The sequence below is a fragment of the Myodes glareolus genome, chromosome 19, assembly GCF_982192425.1.
Source record: "Myodes glareolus chromosome 19, mMyoGla1.1, whole genome shotgun sequence".
Lineage (NCBI taxonomy): Eukaryota > Metazoa > Chordata > Mammalia > Rodentia > Cricetidae > Myodes > Myodes glareolus.
Window position 1 is genome coordinate 28,543,923 of NC_142044.1, and position 17,344 is coordinate 28,561,266.

The 17,344-nt window shown below is 41.6% G+C and overlaps 1 protein-coding gene across 1 annotated transcript in view; it reads right to left on the reverse strand.

Annotated features, from left to right (window-relative positions):
* Hhla1 (HHLA1 neighbor of OC90) overlaps positions 1–6,673 on the reverse strand; it is a 32,041-nt gene extending 25,368 nt beyond the window's left edge. The window contains 5 exon segments of the mRNA XM_048457339.3: positions 1,554–1,634; positions 2,392–2,451; positions 3,173–3,229; positions 5,513–5,572; positions 6,595–6,673. Of these exon segments, the coding sequence (XP_048313296.3) occupies positions 1,554–1,634; positions 2,392–2,451; positions 3,173–3,229; positions 5,513–5,572; positions 6,595–6,673 (337 nt within the window).
* Between the last annotated feature and the right edge of the window lie 10,671 nt (positions 6,674–17,344).

The following is a 17,344-nucleotide window of genomic DNA, read 5'->3' on the forward strand; positions in this document are numbered from 1 at the left end:
ATCATCACTTTGACAGGGAGTGAGAGGCAGATATGGGTTGGAGGGAGAAAAGGAAAGGAGGAAGTAATATAATTATATTTTAGTTAAAATGTTTGAATAAAATGCCATAAAACATTATTTTATGTAATATCTAAAATCATTAATAAAAACAAGGAAAAAACAAACATAAAAGAAAATGAGAAAAAAGTGAAGAAGCTGGGCCTGGTGGCACATGCCATTAGTCACAGACACAGGCAGATCTTATGTGAGTTTGAGGCCATCCTGGTCTACAAAGTAAGTTCCAGGTCAGCGAGGGCTACTACCCAGAAAAACTTTGTATTGAAAAATCAAAAAAGAAAAGGAAAGGAAAAAAGTGAAGAAGAAAAGAAAAATAGTATTTTGTAAGAAAATAAAATAGAAATATAGCAGATGAGTGATAAAATAAATACCAATATCCCCAAAAATACAGTATCCCCCAAAATACAAAAGGAGTATGCCTAACTTGGTGGTGACTAACAGTTCTCCAATCAGATACAAGGCCTGCCCAGCAGGAGGGAAATCACACCTGGTACTGGAAACCAAGGAAATCACACAGAGCTAGGACAGTTGTGGATCCTGAAGGAGAACCTAGAAACCACCACTTTACTGAGCTAGTATACCAAACGATATTATAAATATTTCTCCTTCGACCCACAGGAAAGTATAGGTCTCACTTCTCATCAAAGAAATGTCTTCTTGTGACAGAGAGAAATTATTACAGAAAACCACAATGAATCAAAATGTAGAGAACAAGTAACTACCTGGTTCTCAAACCCCACTGATAAACATATATAAAGGGTCGGGGATTTTAGGGGAAGAAGTGGTGGAAAGATTCTCAGAGGCAGGAAAATAGAAAGTTTCCTGTGAAATGTTGTCTCCTAGAAATGTCAAAGAAACTACACCCATGAAGTCTCATCAGCATGGCTTCCTAAACAAGATATGAACAAGGAAAACCCCAATAAACATCATAACATGAATTAGGAATCTACAGGCAAATAAGGAATGCTGACAGTAGGAGAAATAGTCTTCCCCAGGAAAGAGTTCTCAAATTGGTTTTCCAGCACCACGTGGCAAGCCCTGAAAACACATACATATAAGTAAAACTATATTTACATATTTTGGGAATATATACATAGATATCTAAGAGCAATTAAAGAAATAGAGGATGCCAATCTGAGAAAGGGTAGTAGGATTTGCATCAGAAGGACTGAAGGGAGGAAAAGGATGGGCAATAATGTAATATAATTATGTTTTAATTTTGAAAAGCAAATACAATAGATAAACTTAAACTACATAAAACATCCTATAACAGTAGTTTGATTTAAGAATGCCCTCAGACCTCCTGCTTTATGTTCATGTGTTTATTGTCATCGTGGGTTCATCATGTCATCAAATGGGACAACATGCTCTCTATTTTGAACACAGAGGCACTGAGATACAGTAGTAGGATGTGTCCTGCCAGGTCAGAGGCAGACTAGAAAATAAGTCAATACAAGAGAAGCTCTGGTCCAGATGGTCTTGAAATGGGCGGTTACCTTTTAAAGCTCTACTGAGCATCCCATTCACGAGCTCTGTCAGGTTGAATGCAGACAGATCAACTGACCTTGCTGGGAGTTCTGGAAGAGAATCAAAAACATCACTGGTGGGAGTTTTCTCAGCTGCAGAAACAGTTTCTCATTTCCAAAATTGGATCAGAACTTCTTCAGGCACAGGCAGAACACAGACCAAGTGCCAGACAAGGGGCGCAGAGGTAAGCAGCAACTCATTCCAGGAGCTCAGTAGGTGACAGTCAATGACAGGCACTGTGACTCGCATAGCACTTGTTTCCAGTGACTGTTTTATCTCTGCGTTTGCAGAGAGCCGGAATTGACAGACTGCCTCTCATCCATAGTGGGAGGCCCAAGGCCATCCTGAGAGTTCTCAGCACCTCTGATTATGAAAATTGTGTTCTGGTTCATACATGGACCCAAGCTTGGGAGGGTACTGGCATCTAATAAAATATTAGTAAATTTCCCACAATTCCAGTGTGTGGGTTTCATCCTCAGAAATGCACATTTAATAGAACCCAGACATCAGTGTGGAACAATGAAGTCCCCCAGGAATTAGTGTGTACAGCCGTAGGAAGAAAGACTGCCAGTTAAAATATTCCCACCTCCCAGATTATTACCTGAGTACCTAGAAACATTAGTTGAGGAGGCTGACAGAGCGGTTGATGGTCTTCTTTATAGTATTAAAAACATTGTGTCCAGTGTTTACCTCATGCTGAGATGGTGTTACCCCTGCTGTGTTGATTGGGGGTTCTTTTACAGAAGTGGAAAAAATTGCTTAGCAGTCTAGATTCCCATAGCACGGCAAGATCAGTGGACAACTCACCAGTAGTTGCAAGAACCTGTACCCCCTTTACCAGCTTCTCTTCTCCTTTGTAGACAGAGTCTGGGAAAAGAAAACCTTTCATGACACAATGAAAGTCTCTGTTTCCAGCCCCAGGGGTATAAAAAAAGGCTTGCTGTGACTCTTAGGCTTAACAGAACAAGGTCATTAAGAGACCCTGAGGAAGGAAGAGCCTCGGTCTTCCTTCGCTTCTTGCTAATTCAGTTTCAGTTCTAGTCTGCTGACTGGCTAGGGTCTAGAGAACCATATACTCATAAATAAATACCTAAATGCCGAGTGTCTAATCTACCTAACCTATTAACTGAGTCGGGAAACTGGGCTTTGGAAAAGAGAGAAACTGGCCTGACTTTGTACACAAAGCTGTGGGCCATGGGCTGAGAACTCACTTCCTAGAACTGCAGTGCAATGGAGCTCCATAGACATCAGGCCAGCTGCCTATGAGTTTCTGACTTCCTGAAGCTTCTTAACTGTGACTTCGGAAGGAGGATACTTATGAACAGCAGCAGTGAGTGCTGTGAGCACCTCTAATAGGGTTCTAACCAGGCCAGAGGGGAGGGAAAGGCCTCTTTGAGTCAGTGGCTGACCTGGAGGACTAGTCACTTTGAACCAGAGGATGGATAATCACACCACACATGTTGCTATCACTGTTGTAAAGATGACTCGTTATGTAAATTAATATGGAAAATGCAGAAGAATAAAGGTATAGAATCTGAAAACGTGCCCACCGTTCCTGAGTTGGTGTGACTAGGGCTGACCTCTGTACCTGCTGTGTAAAGGAAGGATCCATGTTTCTCCTTCTTGAGACCCATGTTTCCAGATTCTGAAACAGAAGCTTCCATTAGTGACATAGTACCCGAAGGCACCCTCTCACACAGTATGTAACATCCTTAAAGATCATCTTATCAATCACACCTTTGAAGGATGGAGAGACATAGACCCTGAGAATTTAAGTGATGGAGCCAAGTCCCACAGCAGACAGAATTCAACATAAAACCAAAACACAGGCAGATGAGATCTTCGGTAGGACAACTTTGGGATGATTTTCATCTTGATTCATATTTCATTACAGTAAGAAGATATAATATGAGATCAATTCCTTTACTGTATTTAAAAAAAATTATTCTGTGACAGTTTCATACATGTGTGTATGTCCTGGTCATACTCGTATTTCTGTCTCTTTAATCCTCTTCCCACTCCTTCGTCTTATGCTGGTTGCCAAGTCTTTCACATCTTTTAATTTTGTTTTTGTGTTCTACTTGGTTTAATCAGAGCCAGTCAGCACAGCATGGAGCATGGTCAACTTCCACTGGCTACATCACTGAAGAGAAGGACTTCCTCTCCTCCGGAAGGACTCAATTGCCATTAGTTATAAAATGATTCATGTGAGATAGTTATTGATAAACAGGCTGCTAATTAATTAAATCTTTTAGTCCTTTCATTAATGCCAGACCAAGAGCAGGGTCTTGCTCCTGAAAAGTCTCCTGGACACCAAGTTCAGGCACAGGGTTTTAAAGGATAAATACATAATTGATTACATTAGTGTTCAAGGGAAGGATTGTATTAGTGAGGCATTTGGGGGCAGCCTAGTAACACCTGCTTTCTTTGTAAAGTTCAGCATTCTTTTCCAGGCACTACATAATGTGTGAACTATGGTCCAGGTCCTGGACAATCCCAGAAAGGTTGCCAAGGTAAATGTGGCTCTTGGGACCAGAAGGTTGAGAAGTGACCAGGCAGAAACAAAAGTAAGCTAAGATGTGATGGTTCTACCTTAGTCATTTCAGTTATCCTGGTCAGGTCCCATGAGCCGCTCTCCCATCTACGACTGAATGCTTATTGGCTTAGTCTGGTGTGGGCCCAGTGAAGGCAAAAGCAATGGATGTTAGTTCATGATTGCACAGACACATCATAGCCATAAAACAGCATTTCATGGCATCCCCATTGCCCAGCTCTGACTTTCTTTCTGCCTGATCTTCCACAATGCTCCCAAAGCCTCCTCTATACAAACTTTTGCTTGAGAAAAATCTCTGACCAAACATCATCTACCTACCCACCTTTCTTTCTTCCTTCCTTCTTTTCTTCCTTCCTTTCCTTCCTCCCGCTTTTCCTCCCTCCCTATCTTGCTCACTCCTTCTTTCTTTCCTTCCTTTTGACATTGTGCTGGTTGATATTTTTAATATAGCATTTTATTAATTCTTTGAGAATTTTATACATGTGTATAATGTATATTAACACCCACACCCCCTTCTCCTAACTCCCACTCCTCTGTTAGGTAGCAGTCTCCTTCTAGATTAAAGCATTCTGTCCTGCAAACAAGTATATTAACGCAGGAAATAAATAGTTTAGAACAGTGTTAGAAATTCCCTTTCACTGTCCAGATTCACTAGGTTTCTCCCTCTCCAGGATAATATAATAGTAAAGACTACTGAGAGACATTTTCAGACAAGCTCACCTCGCTGGCAGAAGCAGAGACCAGCTGAATTGCCTGGAAGAAGACAACACCTATTATATTATCACCTTTTCTTACTTATGATTTCCTTTGATGTTGGAATTAGTCTCAATTAAAAGGGAGAAAATTAGAGGCTCAAACAGAGTGAGTATTTGTGAGAATTTATTGTATTCATACACAATATATTGGTACAGTTGGTGGCTTTGGAGGAAGAGAAGAAGTTTCTTGAGGAAGCATTTTAATTGTGTGCACATTTTGTACCATTTGCCTTTTGAAGGATGCTCTCCCTAAAAGTAAAGCTTAGAAAATAAAGAGAAACTTCCACTCTCCATAAAAGCCCAAACACATATTGAAGACGTTATCTTGCTTATCTTTTACATTCAGAACGGATGTGCATCTCTGGCTGCTCTGTGGAGTGTTTTACAAGGCACGTTTCATAGGCAGTCCAATTTCATAGCAGGAAAACCAGGAAAGGTAGAAGTGAGTGAACTATTCAAAGGTGATGATGGCAAACAACGATACTTCCATTATAACCTCCGATCCTCGGACGGAATACCACAGTGTGTGCGCTTAGAAAGATCCCCAGATGAAAAGACCCAGAGAGCTCCGGGAATCTGCTAGAGGTGAGTGAACGGGGAGGCACAACTCCCCATTTACCTGTTGTAGGTAGGAGAGCCATTCCTTTATCTTTCTTGTCTTCTTCCTTGAGACCAGATGCTAAAATTAAAAAGTTTTAAAAAAAAAAGGCTTCACCAGAGATGTGACAACGTAGACACAGCATCACATAGGATTTCGTCTGAGTTACCCCTTTCTACATATGAGACAACTGTTCTCTAGAATTGTGGTATAATTTATTCAACATCCCCCATGTGTTTTGTTCATTTAATCATTAGTCAACACATATTTACCAAAGATAAATATGATCGAGACTGTTACTCAGCATCAGAATTTGTTAGCCACTGCGTTGTGTTGGAGAGGCAGATAGGAATGAAGGAACGCAACAGTAAAAAGGGTAAAAATTATAAGTGAATGCAGATGTCAAGGAGCCCGATCACATCTAAGTCACATGGAATTGCTCCCTGAGAGGGCATGGTGAACGGAAATCTGAGGCTGAAGAGTACCTGGGTAGGACCTAAGTGGCTGAGGGCTGTTCTACATACAGAGAAAATATCATGTGCCCCAGTCTACATTATCGGTGAGCGTTTCTCTATAGAGATGGCTGAAGGTCAAGGTGTTGGAGCATAAAGAAAGAAGGAGGTGGACATTTACAGGACTTGGTAAAGACGAAGTGAGCAAGGTCATATGGAGTACACAAAGGACTTGGAATGGTATCCAAGCAGAGTAAGTCATCACTGACTTTGTGGAGAATAAGGGTGGAAATCATGGAGGAATACAATTAAGTGATATATCTATATCTATATGTGTGTGTGTGTATATATGTGTATATATCCATATATACCAATCACAATGGCTGACAAGTAGAGAATGGAACAAAAGGAGAATTAATGAGCTAATTCAGAAGATTTCCTTGGTGGGAGAGCAAACAAAGCATGGTAATGTGAACAGTGCGCTAGAGGAGTAGAGCCTTCTATGACACTTGAGCACATGATTGTGTATTTTGATGTTTTGATTAAATTATTTAAGATTGTGTATTCAAATACTGCTGCTGGGATTCTTCAAGCACAATAATACCCTCCTATAATGCACAGAAAACAGACACTCGGAAGTGAACGGCCCACCTGTATTCCAGAGAAAGAGGATACAGGCGAGGCCCATGCACAGTCTCACTGGAGAGCAATGCAGCAGGAAGCTCAGCATGCTGGAAGCTCTGTCCACCTATAGCAAAACACCAAGCACTTAGAGGAAGCCAGGCTTGCTTGTTAGTACTCTGATGTAGAATCTGCTCGTGAATAGTGCTGGGGAAGTCACTAGCACACCATGTCATCAGGAATCACGTCATTTTATGTGGAGATAACAAATGGACACCACGGATTCTTTGGTCTAAATTTGAAACAAATCACCATGTTTGATTATGGAGAGGGAGCTATGATCCACAAAGTTACTAAAGAACTGCAATTAGTAGACTTTCTACCATCTTGTAGTTTTCTACTTAGTAACCTGCTAGCTATGGACTGCTTAGCTGTGGTCATAGTGGGAGGGGATAGCTGGTGGGTTAGGTATCATTATTTGTGTGCTTGGGTGGACAGGGATAGGCTTCTTTATAGTTAGCGTCTGTGTCTGAATCTGCCTCTCTGTGACTGAAGGGCATGTGGAAGTATGGATAAGGTTTGCCTGTACATTCAAAGGGGCATTCACACAGTTTCTGAGATGAGAAATAGCCTCTAAAGATAAAATATTACCTCTAATGTTACTATTAATATATTAAATGCTACAATTATGAATGGAGGTGACTATTACAACTTGTTGGACTTTGTGGATTCTGTGCTAGCCATCTTGGAGAGTTTATTCTGTAGCATGACAGCTAAGGCAGAGAATAATATAGCATGGTAGCTCATGTAGAACATAATAGACTAATAATAATGACAAAAATGTTTTGAGCACTTTCTGCGCGCCACATGCCACACAGAACACTGATGTACGTTTTCTCTCCTTGAAGCGAAATCTGATCAGCATTCTCTCCAGCTTAGGGGCATGAGGATGATGGATAGGGGATGAAACATGGTGAACTAAGTGCTCCAGGACCTAGATCACAATGGCAACGTTACTCTGCCCTGCTGACCTTTGTATGTAAAATGGACAGTTGAAAGTTTCTTCTGAAGGTTACATAGGACCACGAAACCCAGCGCCTAGGGCAATTCTTGGTCTAGAATGGTGCTTAACGATATCAATGGTTCCTCATCCCATTATCTTCTACTCTTTACCTCTCCCCTTTCTCTTCTGCATTTCACAACCGTGGAGCCACCAAAATGATGAGCAAATACAAGCTCACATCAGGAAAAGTCACTGCAGCTCTGCAATAGCTGCACCCGTCCTGTTGCTCACCGATCATGCCAAAAATGTCCTTTTACTAAAAGCAAGTATGCTAAACTTCTTTACCTTAAGACCACAATTCCTGCTGATATAGCTCATGGAGGAAGAAGTTAATTTTCCTTCAATTTAGAGTTCCATTAATCTCCATTCCTGGGTCAACTATACCTTAGGAGGACAGTGCGCAGAATTAGTGGATGAAAACAATGGGAGCAGAGTTAAACTGAGTTTGAGACCAACAATGAGCATTATTTTAGTGTTTCTCATTCAGTACTCAAGACAAGTCTGGTTTGAAAAGGCAGGCAGAGGATTCTTGAAAGAATTGCACAGTTTACTCAGGAGATGAATTGGACTTGAACTGATCACTTCTTTGCACACCTGGGCTCCTGTAGGGCAGTTTAGGGCACCGGGTAGGGAACATGTGTCCAAGTCAGGTGCACTCCATTTGACTCTTGAGCTGAGCTTTGTAACCTAGATCTAACTGGACCTTCCCTCCACCCAAAGAAACTGAGGCTTACGACACAGGTATTTTAAAGCATGGTGTTTACACTCATCATTTCAAAGTGTAGTGTTTGGCCTTCATATTGCTTGTGTAGTTTTGCTTTCTCTTAACTTCTTGTTCTAGTGAACTATTATCTGAAAAGATATAAGGGATGATTAAGATTCTTCTGTATTTAGTAAAAGTTAGTTTGTTGCTTAGAAGGTGATCTATTTTAGAAAAAATTCCATGGTTCTGTTTCTGTTGGGTAGAATGTTCCATAGATACCTGTGAAATCTATTTGCTCTATGGTACACATTAACTCTGGGATTTCCTTACTGTTTTTTTATTTAAATAACTACATGTAGATGGGTGGAGGGTGTTGAAATCACCACTATTACTGTATCAGGATCTTTTACATCTTTTAAGTATTTATTTTTATAAAATCAAAAATGCTAATGTCTGACACATATGTTTTCATGATTATATTTTCTTGATGAAGTATGTCTTTTAGTAATATATAGTAAGTATCCTTCTTTATCTCCTCTAAAGAAAAAGAAAGCGTGGACTCTAGAGCTAGACTTCTTGAACTTAGACCCTAGTTCTGCCATTTTTTTTAGCTGTGTAGGTTATTAAAACTATTTGTTTCTCAGATTCTTCCCTCAGAGCTATGATGAACATTAAAAAAATGCTCTCTGTGTATATATAATTCAGTAGACAACATCTTGCAGAGATAGAGCTACCTCGCTGGTCAACCAATGATGTGATGTTCAAGAACATTAGTACTTTAATCAGCGAACAAATAATTTTCTCTGTGTGATAGGTTTATTGTTTTCAAGGTTGTATAATATAAAATCTATATCAGCTATCAAATATTTTTCTTTAAAACAGTTATTATTATTCACTACATTCCCCATGGCCATTATAATATCTAAGAACCACTGCTCCTTTCGTGAAACTTGCATAGAAGCAAAGCAACAGTTTTAATGGCAAGAGTAAAGCCACCTGAAGACAAGGCACTTGGGCACATGTTTTATTTTGAGCTGAAAGTTATTGAGAATTGAGAGAAACAGGAAATAACTTTTTCAAAGATTCCTGTCTCTGACACAATGCACCCATTTCCAATAAATGAATTCTGCCATAAATCCCATGTCTAGGTGTACTTTCACAGCCATGAAAACCGGCAATGAGTTGAGCCTGCACAGGCAGCTCTCTAAAGTAAGCCTTGTCTTCAGCTCGCTTCCTCTTACCTTCTCATTGTGCACTACCTATAGAAGCTCAAATGACCTTTGCTTTGAATATATCAATTACCTCTTCACCATGTTACTGACTTCTCACTAAAAGAGCATGTGAGTCTCCGGCTCTAGTTGCCTCTTTGGGGTTTTTATTTCATTTCTGTGAGGACTGACATAAGCATGTGAGGTACTTCACTTTATTGAATCTAATTTTTGTTAGCTCAATTTGCAGAACCCCAAGCGTTAATACTAAGAAGCAAAGTATTGACTGGTAGACTGTCCTCCATGTACTAAGCCTCCATGTTTGGATACAATACCTCTGTATTTGTTATTATTTTAAATGCCTACCATATTAGACAGGTAACACCTTTTATATGCTATGAAGACCAAAGGACTGGAGGTAGAGTCTGCACTTAGCTCATGGCCACATGGCTTCTAAAAGTAGACCCAAGTGGCTCATGTCTATAAACCCATCCTTCAGGTGGTAGAGGTAGGAGAATCATTATAGGTTCAAAACCAATCTAGGCTACATAGCAACTTCAGACCAGTCTGGAATACAGTGTGAGACCCTGTTTCAAACTTATAAAAAAAATACAAAACAAAATTCAGCCCAAAACAAATCAAACCCAACCCAACCCAACAACATAACACTAAATAAGAGAGCAGTAAACTCATTCCTACCTGCAAAATATCTCCCTAGAATGCCATGAAAAACTTCTAATGATGAAACTAAAATTGATGACTTCCAAACATTTTAATGGATAAAAGGGTCAAAAACCCAAAAACTCTCCAGGAGACATATATAAAAGGTTATTAAAGCAGATAAAAGGGTTATTAGGACAGATGAACTAGTCTATTGAGTTGAGAGCTTCCCAAGAGTCTCATAATGTTAAATCACAATACACCCTTATTTTTCAACAACAGCTCTGATGTTGGTGGCATGAGCAGTAAGGACTAAACTTTGAGAGTCTTAGTAATCAATGTAATTGCTTCCAGTGAACAAGGATCACAAATAACCGATGTTTAGCTTGAAAGGACAAGTGCAAGTTTCCCACTGCACCGTGAAGGGATGAAGATGCCCGTTTACTGCCGAAATCACAGTGAGTCATAGAAAAGAAAAACTCACACAAATATCCAACAGGCATGAGCTTACACAATGATGGTGAGCTATTTAATTCCCCATACATTTTCATGATTATTTGCTCATCTGATCTCTAGCTCAGCACCAACTCCCTCTTGCTTGGAGAGCAAGTAGAGGCTGAATAAATAATTGCTTGAGGCCATTAAGACGGTGGTAACAGGCATGGGTTTTAATCTCAGACAGCCACCTCTACAGTCTTTAGAGCAACTCAAAAACGTGAGAGTCTGTCTTTTCAAAATATCTAATGAAGAGCAAGAGTCTCCTGGCAGGAATGTCACATATGATAATCCACTGGTTTGCAAAGCCACCCTCCCATTAATTTTTATTATCCGTATTCTGGAGTTTGAAGAAACTGAAACTTAGGCAGTAGCCATTTCAAGGTACACAGACCAGAAAGCAAGGAATTATATGTTTGCCATCCGCGTCCATTGGGGATTTGAGTCTTACTTGAAACAGAAATTTAAACTTGTCAGCAGCTACCTTGTTGTTAATACGTCTTGGGGCATTCTTCCTTTATGGCTTCAATTTCTTGTATTGAAGACCATGTTTTCTTTATCTCAGAAGTGAGGACAGTCTATCTCACTGGCTCAGGAATGCTTTGAGATTCTAATCAATACCATAAAGGAAATGGGAAGCAACAGATTGGGATCAAAGAACAGAGTCTTTGCTCAACCCGGTGGAGATGTGGCAGAAAGGGCTCTCCTATCACTCAGCCTCCAGGAACCAGGACACAAGAATTACAGTATTCTGTTGCTGGCTTCCAGCTTTCGGGGTGAGGAGACCAAAGCCAGCTTAAAATATCTATAGTATACGACTCACCGGTCTCCTGAGCAGGATGAATGACTTCAAAGAATTTAGACAGCCAAGGAGATTAAGAGTAAGGTCAGAATGGCGGGGTTTATATGAGTTCTTAGTGAAAGATACAGGGGGTGGGGATAGGAAAGGGCTTCATAACTCTGCTTTAAATCCTCCAGGGGGAAAAAAAGAATAATAATCCTCCCCAAAACTCTGGGCAGTGAGAGGATCATCTCCATCAGAGAAAAATGCCTGTGTGATAAGCTGAACAGAGTCTGTGAGCTGGAGACAAAGCCGCAATTCAACCAGGGATGGGAAAACTTTCCTGACAGCAATTACTGGACGAGGGGCGGGGCGTGGATAGCACAGAAGGAAGCAGGTGATGAGTCCCTCTTCCTGTCCTGGATGTCTTTGGGCCCAACATCACCTGGCACGTAGCCAGCAGACTTCTGGAGAAAGGGCCAGGCTGAGGTCAAGGTTGGCAGGCCCCTAGAGCAGCAAAGCCAATCCAGCCAACTGCCCGTGTGCAGAAGACTTTTGAACTCAGGAAAGATATCAAGTTTTTTTTTTTTTAAGAGTTGTGGGGGTAAAATCAAAAGAGTAGCTTCTGACATTAAAAACTACATAGACAAATTTCAGGACTGATGGCTTGTGTGGGATAAAATCACTATATGATATTGATTTCCCTAGATCCAGAAGTATCCCAGTAAGCAAGAGAGGGTCCAGGTGTAGGCCTGATGTTTCTATTTGGGGAGGTTGTTGGTTCCCTCAAGGTCACTTGGTTGATCTACAGAATAGAGATCATAATTGTGGCTATTGCATGGGATTGCTGTATGGACATAAGAGTCATACAAATCGTCACAGTGGTATTTATTCGAAATTACCCACTGACAGCTTAGGAAGTCTGCATTTCTGATCTTTTGATTGTTTCATGTGAAACGCTATGGCTGTGCTCATAACAGTCCCAGGAGAGGCAGCAAGAACAAAAGCCACAGCCACTGCTGTGTCTCCATGACTATGTGGCTTTGGGTAATTCACTTAACCTCTAAGCCCCATTTTCTTCATACTTGAAAGTGCATTGATGATTCCCCAAGGTTATTTAACTCTCTCTAAACTACACATTCACATAATGCATGTAAAACAGATCCATTATATTGACTCCTAGTACCCTGAGATGATCTACTCACTTCAGTGGAGCTCATATCCAAGATCTTAGCTCCTAGCACCATCTCTGGTCCTTCATTTCCTTCCCCTAAAGCCTGGACTCCATGTACTGTGTGAGCATCGTATCCTAATACCTCCACTATCATCAACCCTTTCGTGATTTTTTTTGGACACAACTTCACCTTCAATGAATTTTCATTGTTTATTGACACCCCAGTTTTATCTAACCTGAACCCCAGGTTGAACTGACACTAGGCCAGTGCTTGTCAATCTGTGGGTCATGACCCTCTTTGGGGGTCACATATCAGACATCCTGCATATCAGATATTTGCATTATGATTCATAACAGTGGCAAAATTTGAGTTATGAAGTCGCAATGAAATAATTTTATGGTTGGGGGTCAGCATAACATGAGGCACTGTGTTTAGGGTTGCAGCATCAGGAAGGTGAGAATCACTGCTCTAAGCTGTTCGTGGTCTGTTCGGACTCGGCCAGAGTTTTGCTGTTTGGCTGCAAAGGCATCACATAGTGTCAGGAAGTGCTGCCCTGGGCTTGTTACTGAACATTTAGGTAATGGAGGCTCTAACATTCCATTTTAGCGTTCCTAAATTCTGAAGGAAAAGAGGAAAATTCATAAAGGAAAGTTGACTTCTTTAGTTTGGCCAACCCAGGGAGAGGGAAAAATCTACCTTCCTCTCCATTATGCCTGTGACTAACTCACAATGTATAGAAAAACAGGAAACAGAGAATCAGACATGTGAATTTAGCTGAGACAGTTTGATCCTTTCCTGTGGGGAGGTAAGGTTTCAGGCCTGGCAGAATTCTTCCTCCCTAAGTCCATTCCTTTAATTATTAAATTATCCTTCAGTTATTAAAGTTTAATAGGTGAAAGGTAGAAGGTTTTGTGTCTTTCTTTTTGGAGGACAGTGTCAGAGCCATCCTGCAGACCCGCTAAACACAATTCACAGATGAAATAAAGGTGAGCATATGAGAGTTGAGGTGAGGGGCATAAGTGTCTTTAGAATTCTGCCCTTCACAGGGGCTTCGGCAGGGCATCATAGTGGCTGTGGTTCAACACCCCAAGCGACAGCTAAATCGAACATCTAAGGCTTGCTGTTTTATGAACAAACAAACCCAACAAGTAGAGAAGAACTGATAAAGAGAAATATGCTTATTTACAATTTCGGTGAAAACTAGGAAGAGAAAAAAAATCTCAGTTTCTCTCTACTTTTGCTATACTAGGGGCTGCAGTTTGTAGAAAAGATAAAACAGAAGCCAGGAGATACACATATATAGATTCAGCTGTGAGACAAGTTACCAGAATCTTTCTCTGGCAGTTCCTGTTTGGTTGCCAGGGCTTCAGGTTGTCGTCACCTCAGCATGGGATTGCCTAGAGAAAGTTTCCGTGCGTGTGTGTGTGTGGGGGCTTGCGTGTGTGTATAGAACATATTTAACTATGTCTTCACCTGTCACTCTCCCCTTGCTTTTTGAAACACAGCCTTTCACTGAACTTGGAGTACAGAGTTTCAGGGAGCCCTAATGACCCACCCATTTCTCCCCAAGATCTAGGGTTACAGATGTGTGTGACCATGCCTAGATTTTATGTGGGCTCTGGGGATGTGAAGTCCGTATCCTCATTCTTTCTCAGTAAGCACTTTACGCACTGAGCTATCTCCCCAGCCCTGCTGTTTAATGCATGTGTGTGTGTGTGTGTGTGTGTGTGTGTCTGTGTGTGTGTGTGTGTGTGTGTGTATGTGTGTGTTTATCTTAACTTGAATGTTGTTTTCTCTCCTTCTTCTCCTCCCAGTCCCTCCGCCAACTGCCCCTCTGTCCTCCCCACCCTGACATTCTACTCCTCCTCCATTTCTACTCAGAGGAGGGCAGGGCTCCCATGGATATCTGCATATGAAGTTGAAGGCTGGATTTGCTGAGGTTCACCTAATGTTCTGCTGTGGGTCTCTGAACCTGGTACCATCAGTGGCTAGATGAAGCCTCTCTGATGACAATTGGGCTAGACACCCATCTTTGAGTTTAGCACAACAGAACACTAGGAATTATTGCAGTGATTTTTTTCTTGTTAGTTATGTTCTATCCTAGGTCTCTGGGATATCCAGCTTGGCCCTCCTGGCAGTGTAAGTGTAAGGGGTGGGCTTCCTCTTGTGGCATGGCTCTCAAATTGGATCAGTCATTGGTTGATCACTCCCACAATTCCTGCCCCACCACTACCCCTTAAGTAGGACAAATTGTAGTTGAAAATTCTGTGGCTGGGTTCATTTCTCAGTCCCTCCGTTAGATGTCTTGTCTGGTTACAGGAGATGGCCAGTTCAAGCTTCATATCCTCCATTGCTAGGAGTCTTAGCTAGGGTCACCTTCATAGATTCCTCGGAACTTCCATTGCACTAAGTTTCTAGGCTATCCCCAAGATGGCCCCCTCAATACCAATTTTCTCTCCCAGTACTCTCTCCCTCCATCTTCCCCCAACATAATCCCTCCTGTTCTCTAACCCCCACTCCCTCTTCCACCTGCGATGTCTATTCTATTTCCCCTTCCCAGGGGATCCATGCATCACCCCTTGAGCTCTCATTGTTATCCAGTTCCTCTGTGTCTGTGGATTGTAGCATAAGGTTGTCCTTAACTTTACAGCTAATATCCACGTGTAAGTGAGTACATACCATGTTTGTCTTTCTGGATCTGGGTTACCTCACTCAGGATGATTTTTTTTTCTAGTTTCATCCATTTGTCTGCAAATTACACGATGTCACTGTTTTAACAGCTGAGTCATGTTCCATTGTGTAAATGTACCAGAATTTCTTTATTCGTTCTTTGGTTGAGGGTCATCTAGGTTGTTTCCAGTTTCTGGCTATTACCAATAAAGCTACTGTGAATATTTGACCAAATGCCCTTGTGTATGAATCCTTTGGGTATATGTCCAGAAGTGATATAGCTGGGTCTTGAGGTAGATCAACTCCCAAATTTTCCGAGACACCACTGCCATAAGACACCATTGCCATATTGATTTCCAACGTGGCTGTATACATTTGCACTTCTACTAGCAATGGAGGCGTGTTCCCCTTTCCACATCCTCTCTAGCATGAGCTGTCCCTCGTGTTTTTAATCTTAACCATTCTGACCTGGTGTTTAATTCTTTAAGGTCTCTATTGCACTACTCCATTCATGTGATTCGGAACATGGAGTTTTAAATGCAGAAGGGCCACTGGCTCACACAGCGTGTCCCGGTGCTGCTGTTTCGTCCTTTCCCCTCACTCTGCCACCTGTGCAAATCATAGTTAGTAGGCAACCGGTACCATCTGAACTGCCCTAAAAATTGTATGTCATGACAACAGGGGCCCTGCTGTTATTGTCCTCGCTCTGCATTTCTAGAACCACTCACTGACCCATTTTGTGACACGTTAACCATTGGGACCCTGAAGATCACGGGAGGACTTTTCCTCTCTGAAGGCTGATTTCTATTTGCTGAGGAACACGCTTTCCATCTCCCCAACTCTCCTCTCTTAAAGCTCTTACACTCCACCAGGATTCCCCGGTCTAGTCTTCTCCTAGGCTAGGCTACACTGTAACCCTCTGAAATGATTTGCTGAACCTTTAACATACTCCCACGCATGACCAGTTCCTTCCCAAGAAAACCCAAATAACGATTTTTGGCTGTCCTCTTCCTGTTCCCTCTGTTCCCAATTTCCCAGATGTCCCGCGTGGGCTTCCCTGCACCTCTTGCCATGCCCTTCTTCTTTTAAAGCACCTTAAGTAAACTTCCTTTGTGACTGTTGACTTCCTTGTCCATCAGGGTGGGAAGATGGGGATCTTGAAAAAGCTGTCCCTTCAGATCCACAAATCAACCATTTTCTCCTCCCTGTAAACTCATCCTCATGAGCATGAAGATATGCTGTCATTTTTTGAATAAAAACAAAATGTCTCCTTGTGTCCTCACATCCCTTACGGCTCTTCATCTCTTCCTTGTCCTTTCTGATGACAACTCTCAGATGTGTTCCATTTACTCAGATCCTTTATCCCTCTACTTCTTCTAACTCAAGTCACAGCAAACAGAAATGACCCTAGCATGGGTTCCAGGACTTCCAAGTGGTTGACTTCCTTCTCACACATTTCAGCAGCACTCGGTCCCACTGGCTGTCAACCGTCCCTTGAGATACCCAGAGCTGGATTTGCTCAATGGGTCACTCTCTTGGCTCTCTTTAGTCAGGTCTTCATAGTCAGTCCACTTTGCTGGTTCCTCCTCATCGTCTTACTCTCAATCCATAGATAGCTTCTTTTATTCTCTGTGCTTGGTTGCTAGGCGACTTTACCATATCTTATGGTTTTATAGGATTTTCATGAGAACTTGAAAAATGATATAACTATATAGAGAAACATTGGTATGTCTTTGGCCCTGCACAGTTTTCTTAACTTTGCATTCTTTGTGTGAATTTAAACACACATGTGCCATGATACACACAAGTAAACCAGAGACATCTCAGGTTTTTGAGATGGCCTTTGCCTTCTCCTTTGTTTGAAACGGGGTCTCTTGTGGCTCTTGCTATTCTTTCCCCACAGAGCCATCTAAACTAGGTGGCCTGTGTGTGTCTGGGGATACTCCTGTCTCTGCCTTCCATTTTCCTTGAGAAATCCTGGAAGTACAGATATTTGATATGATGTTTAGTTTCATATGGGTTCTG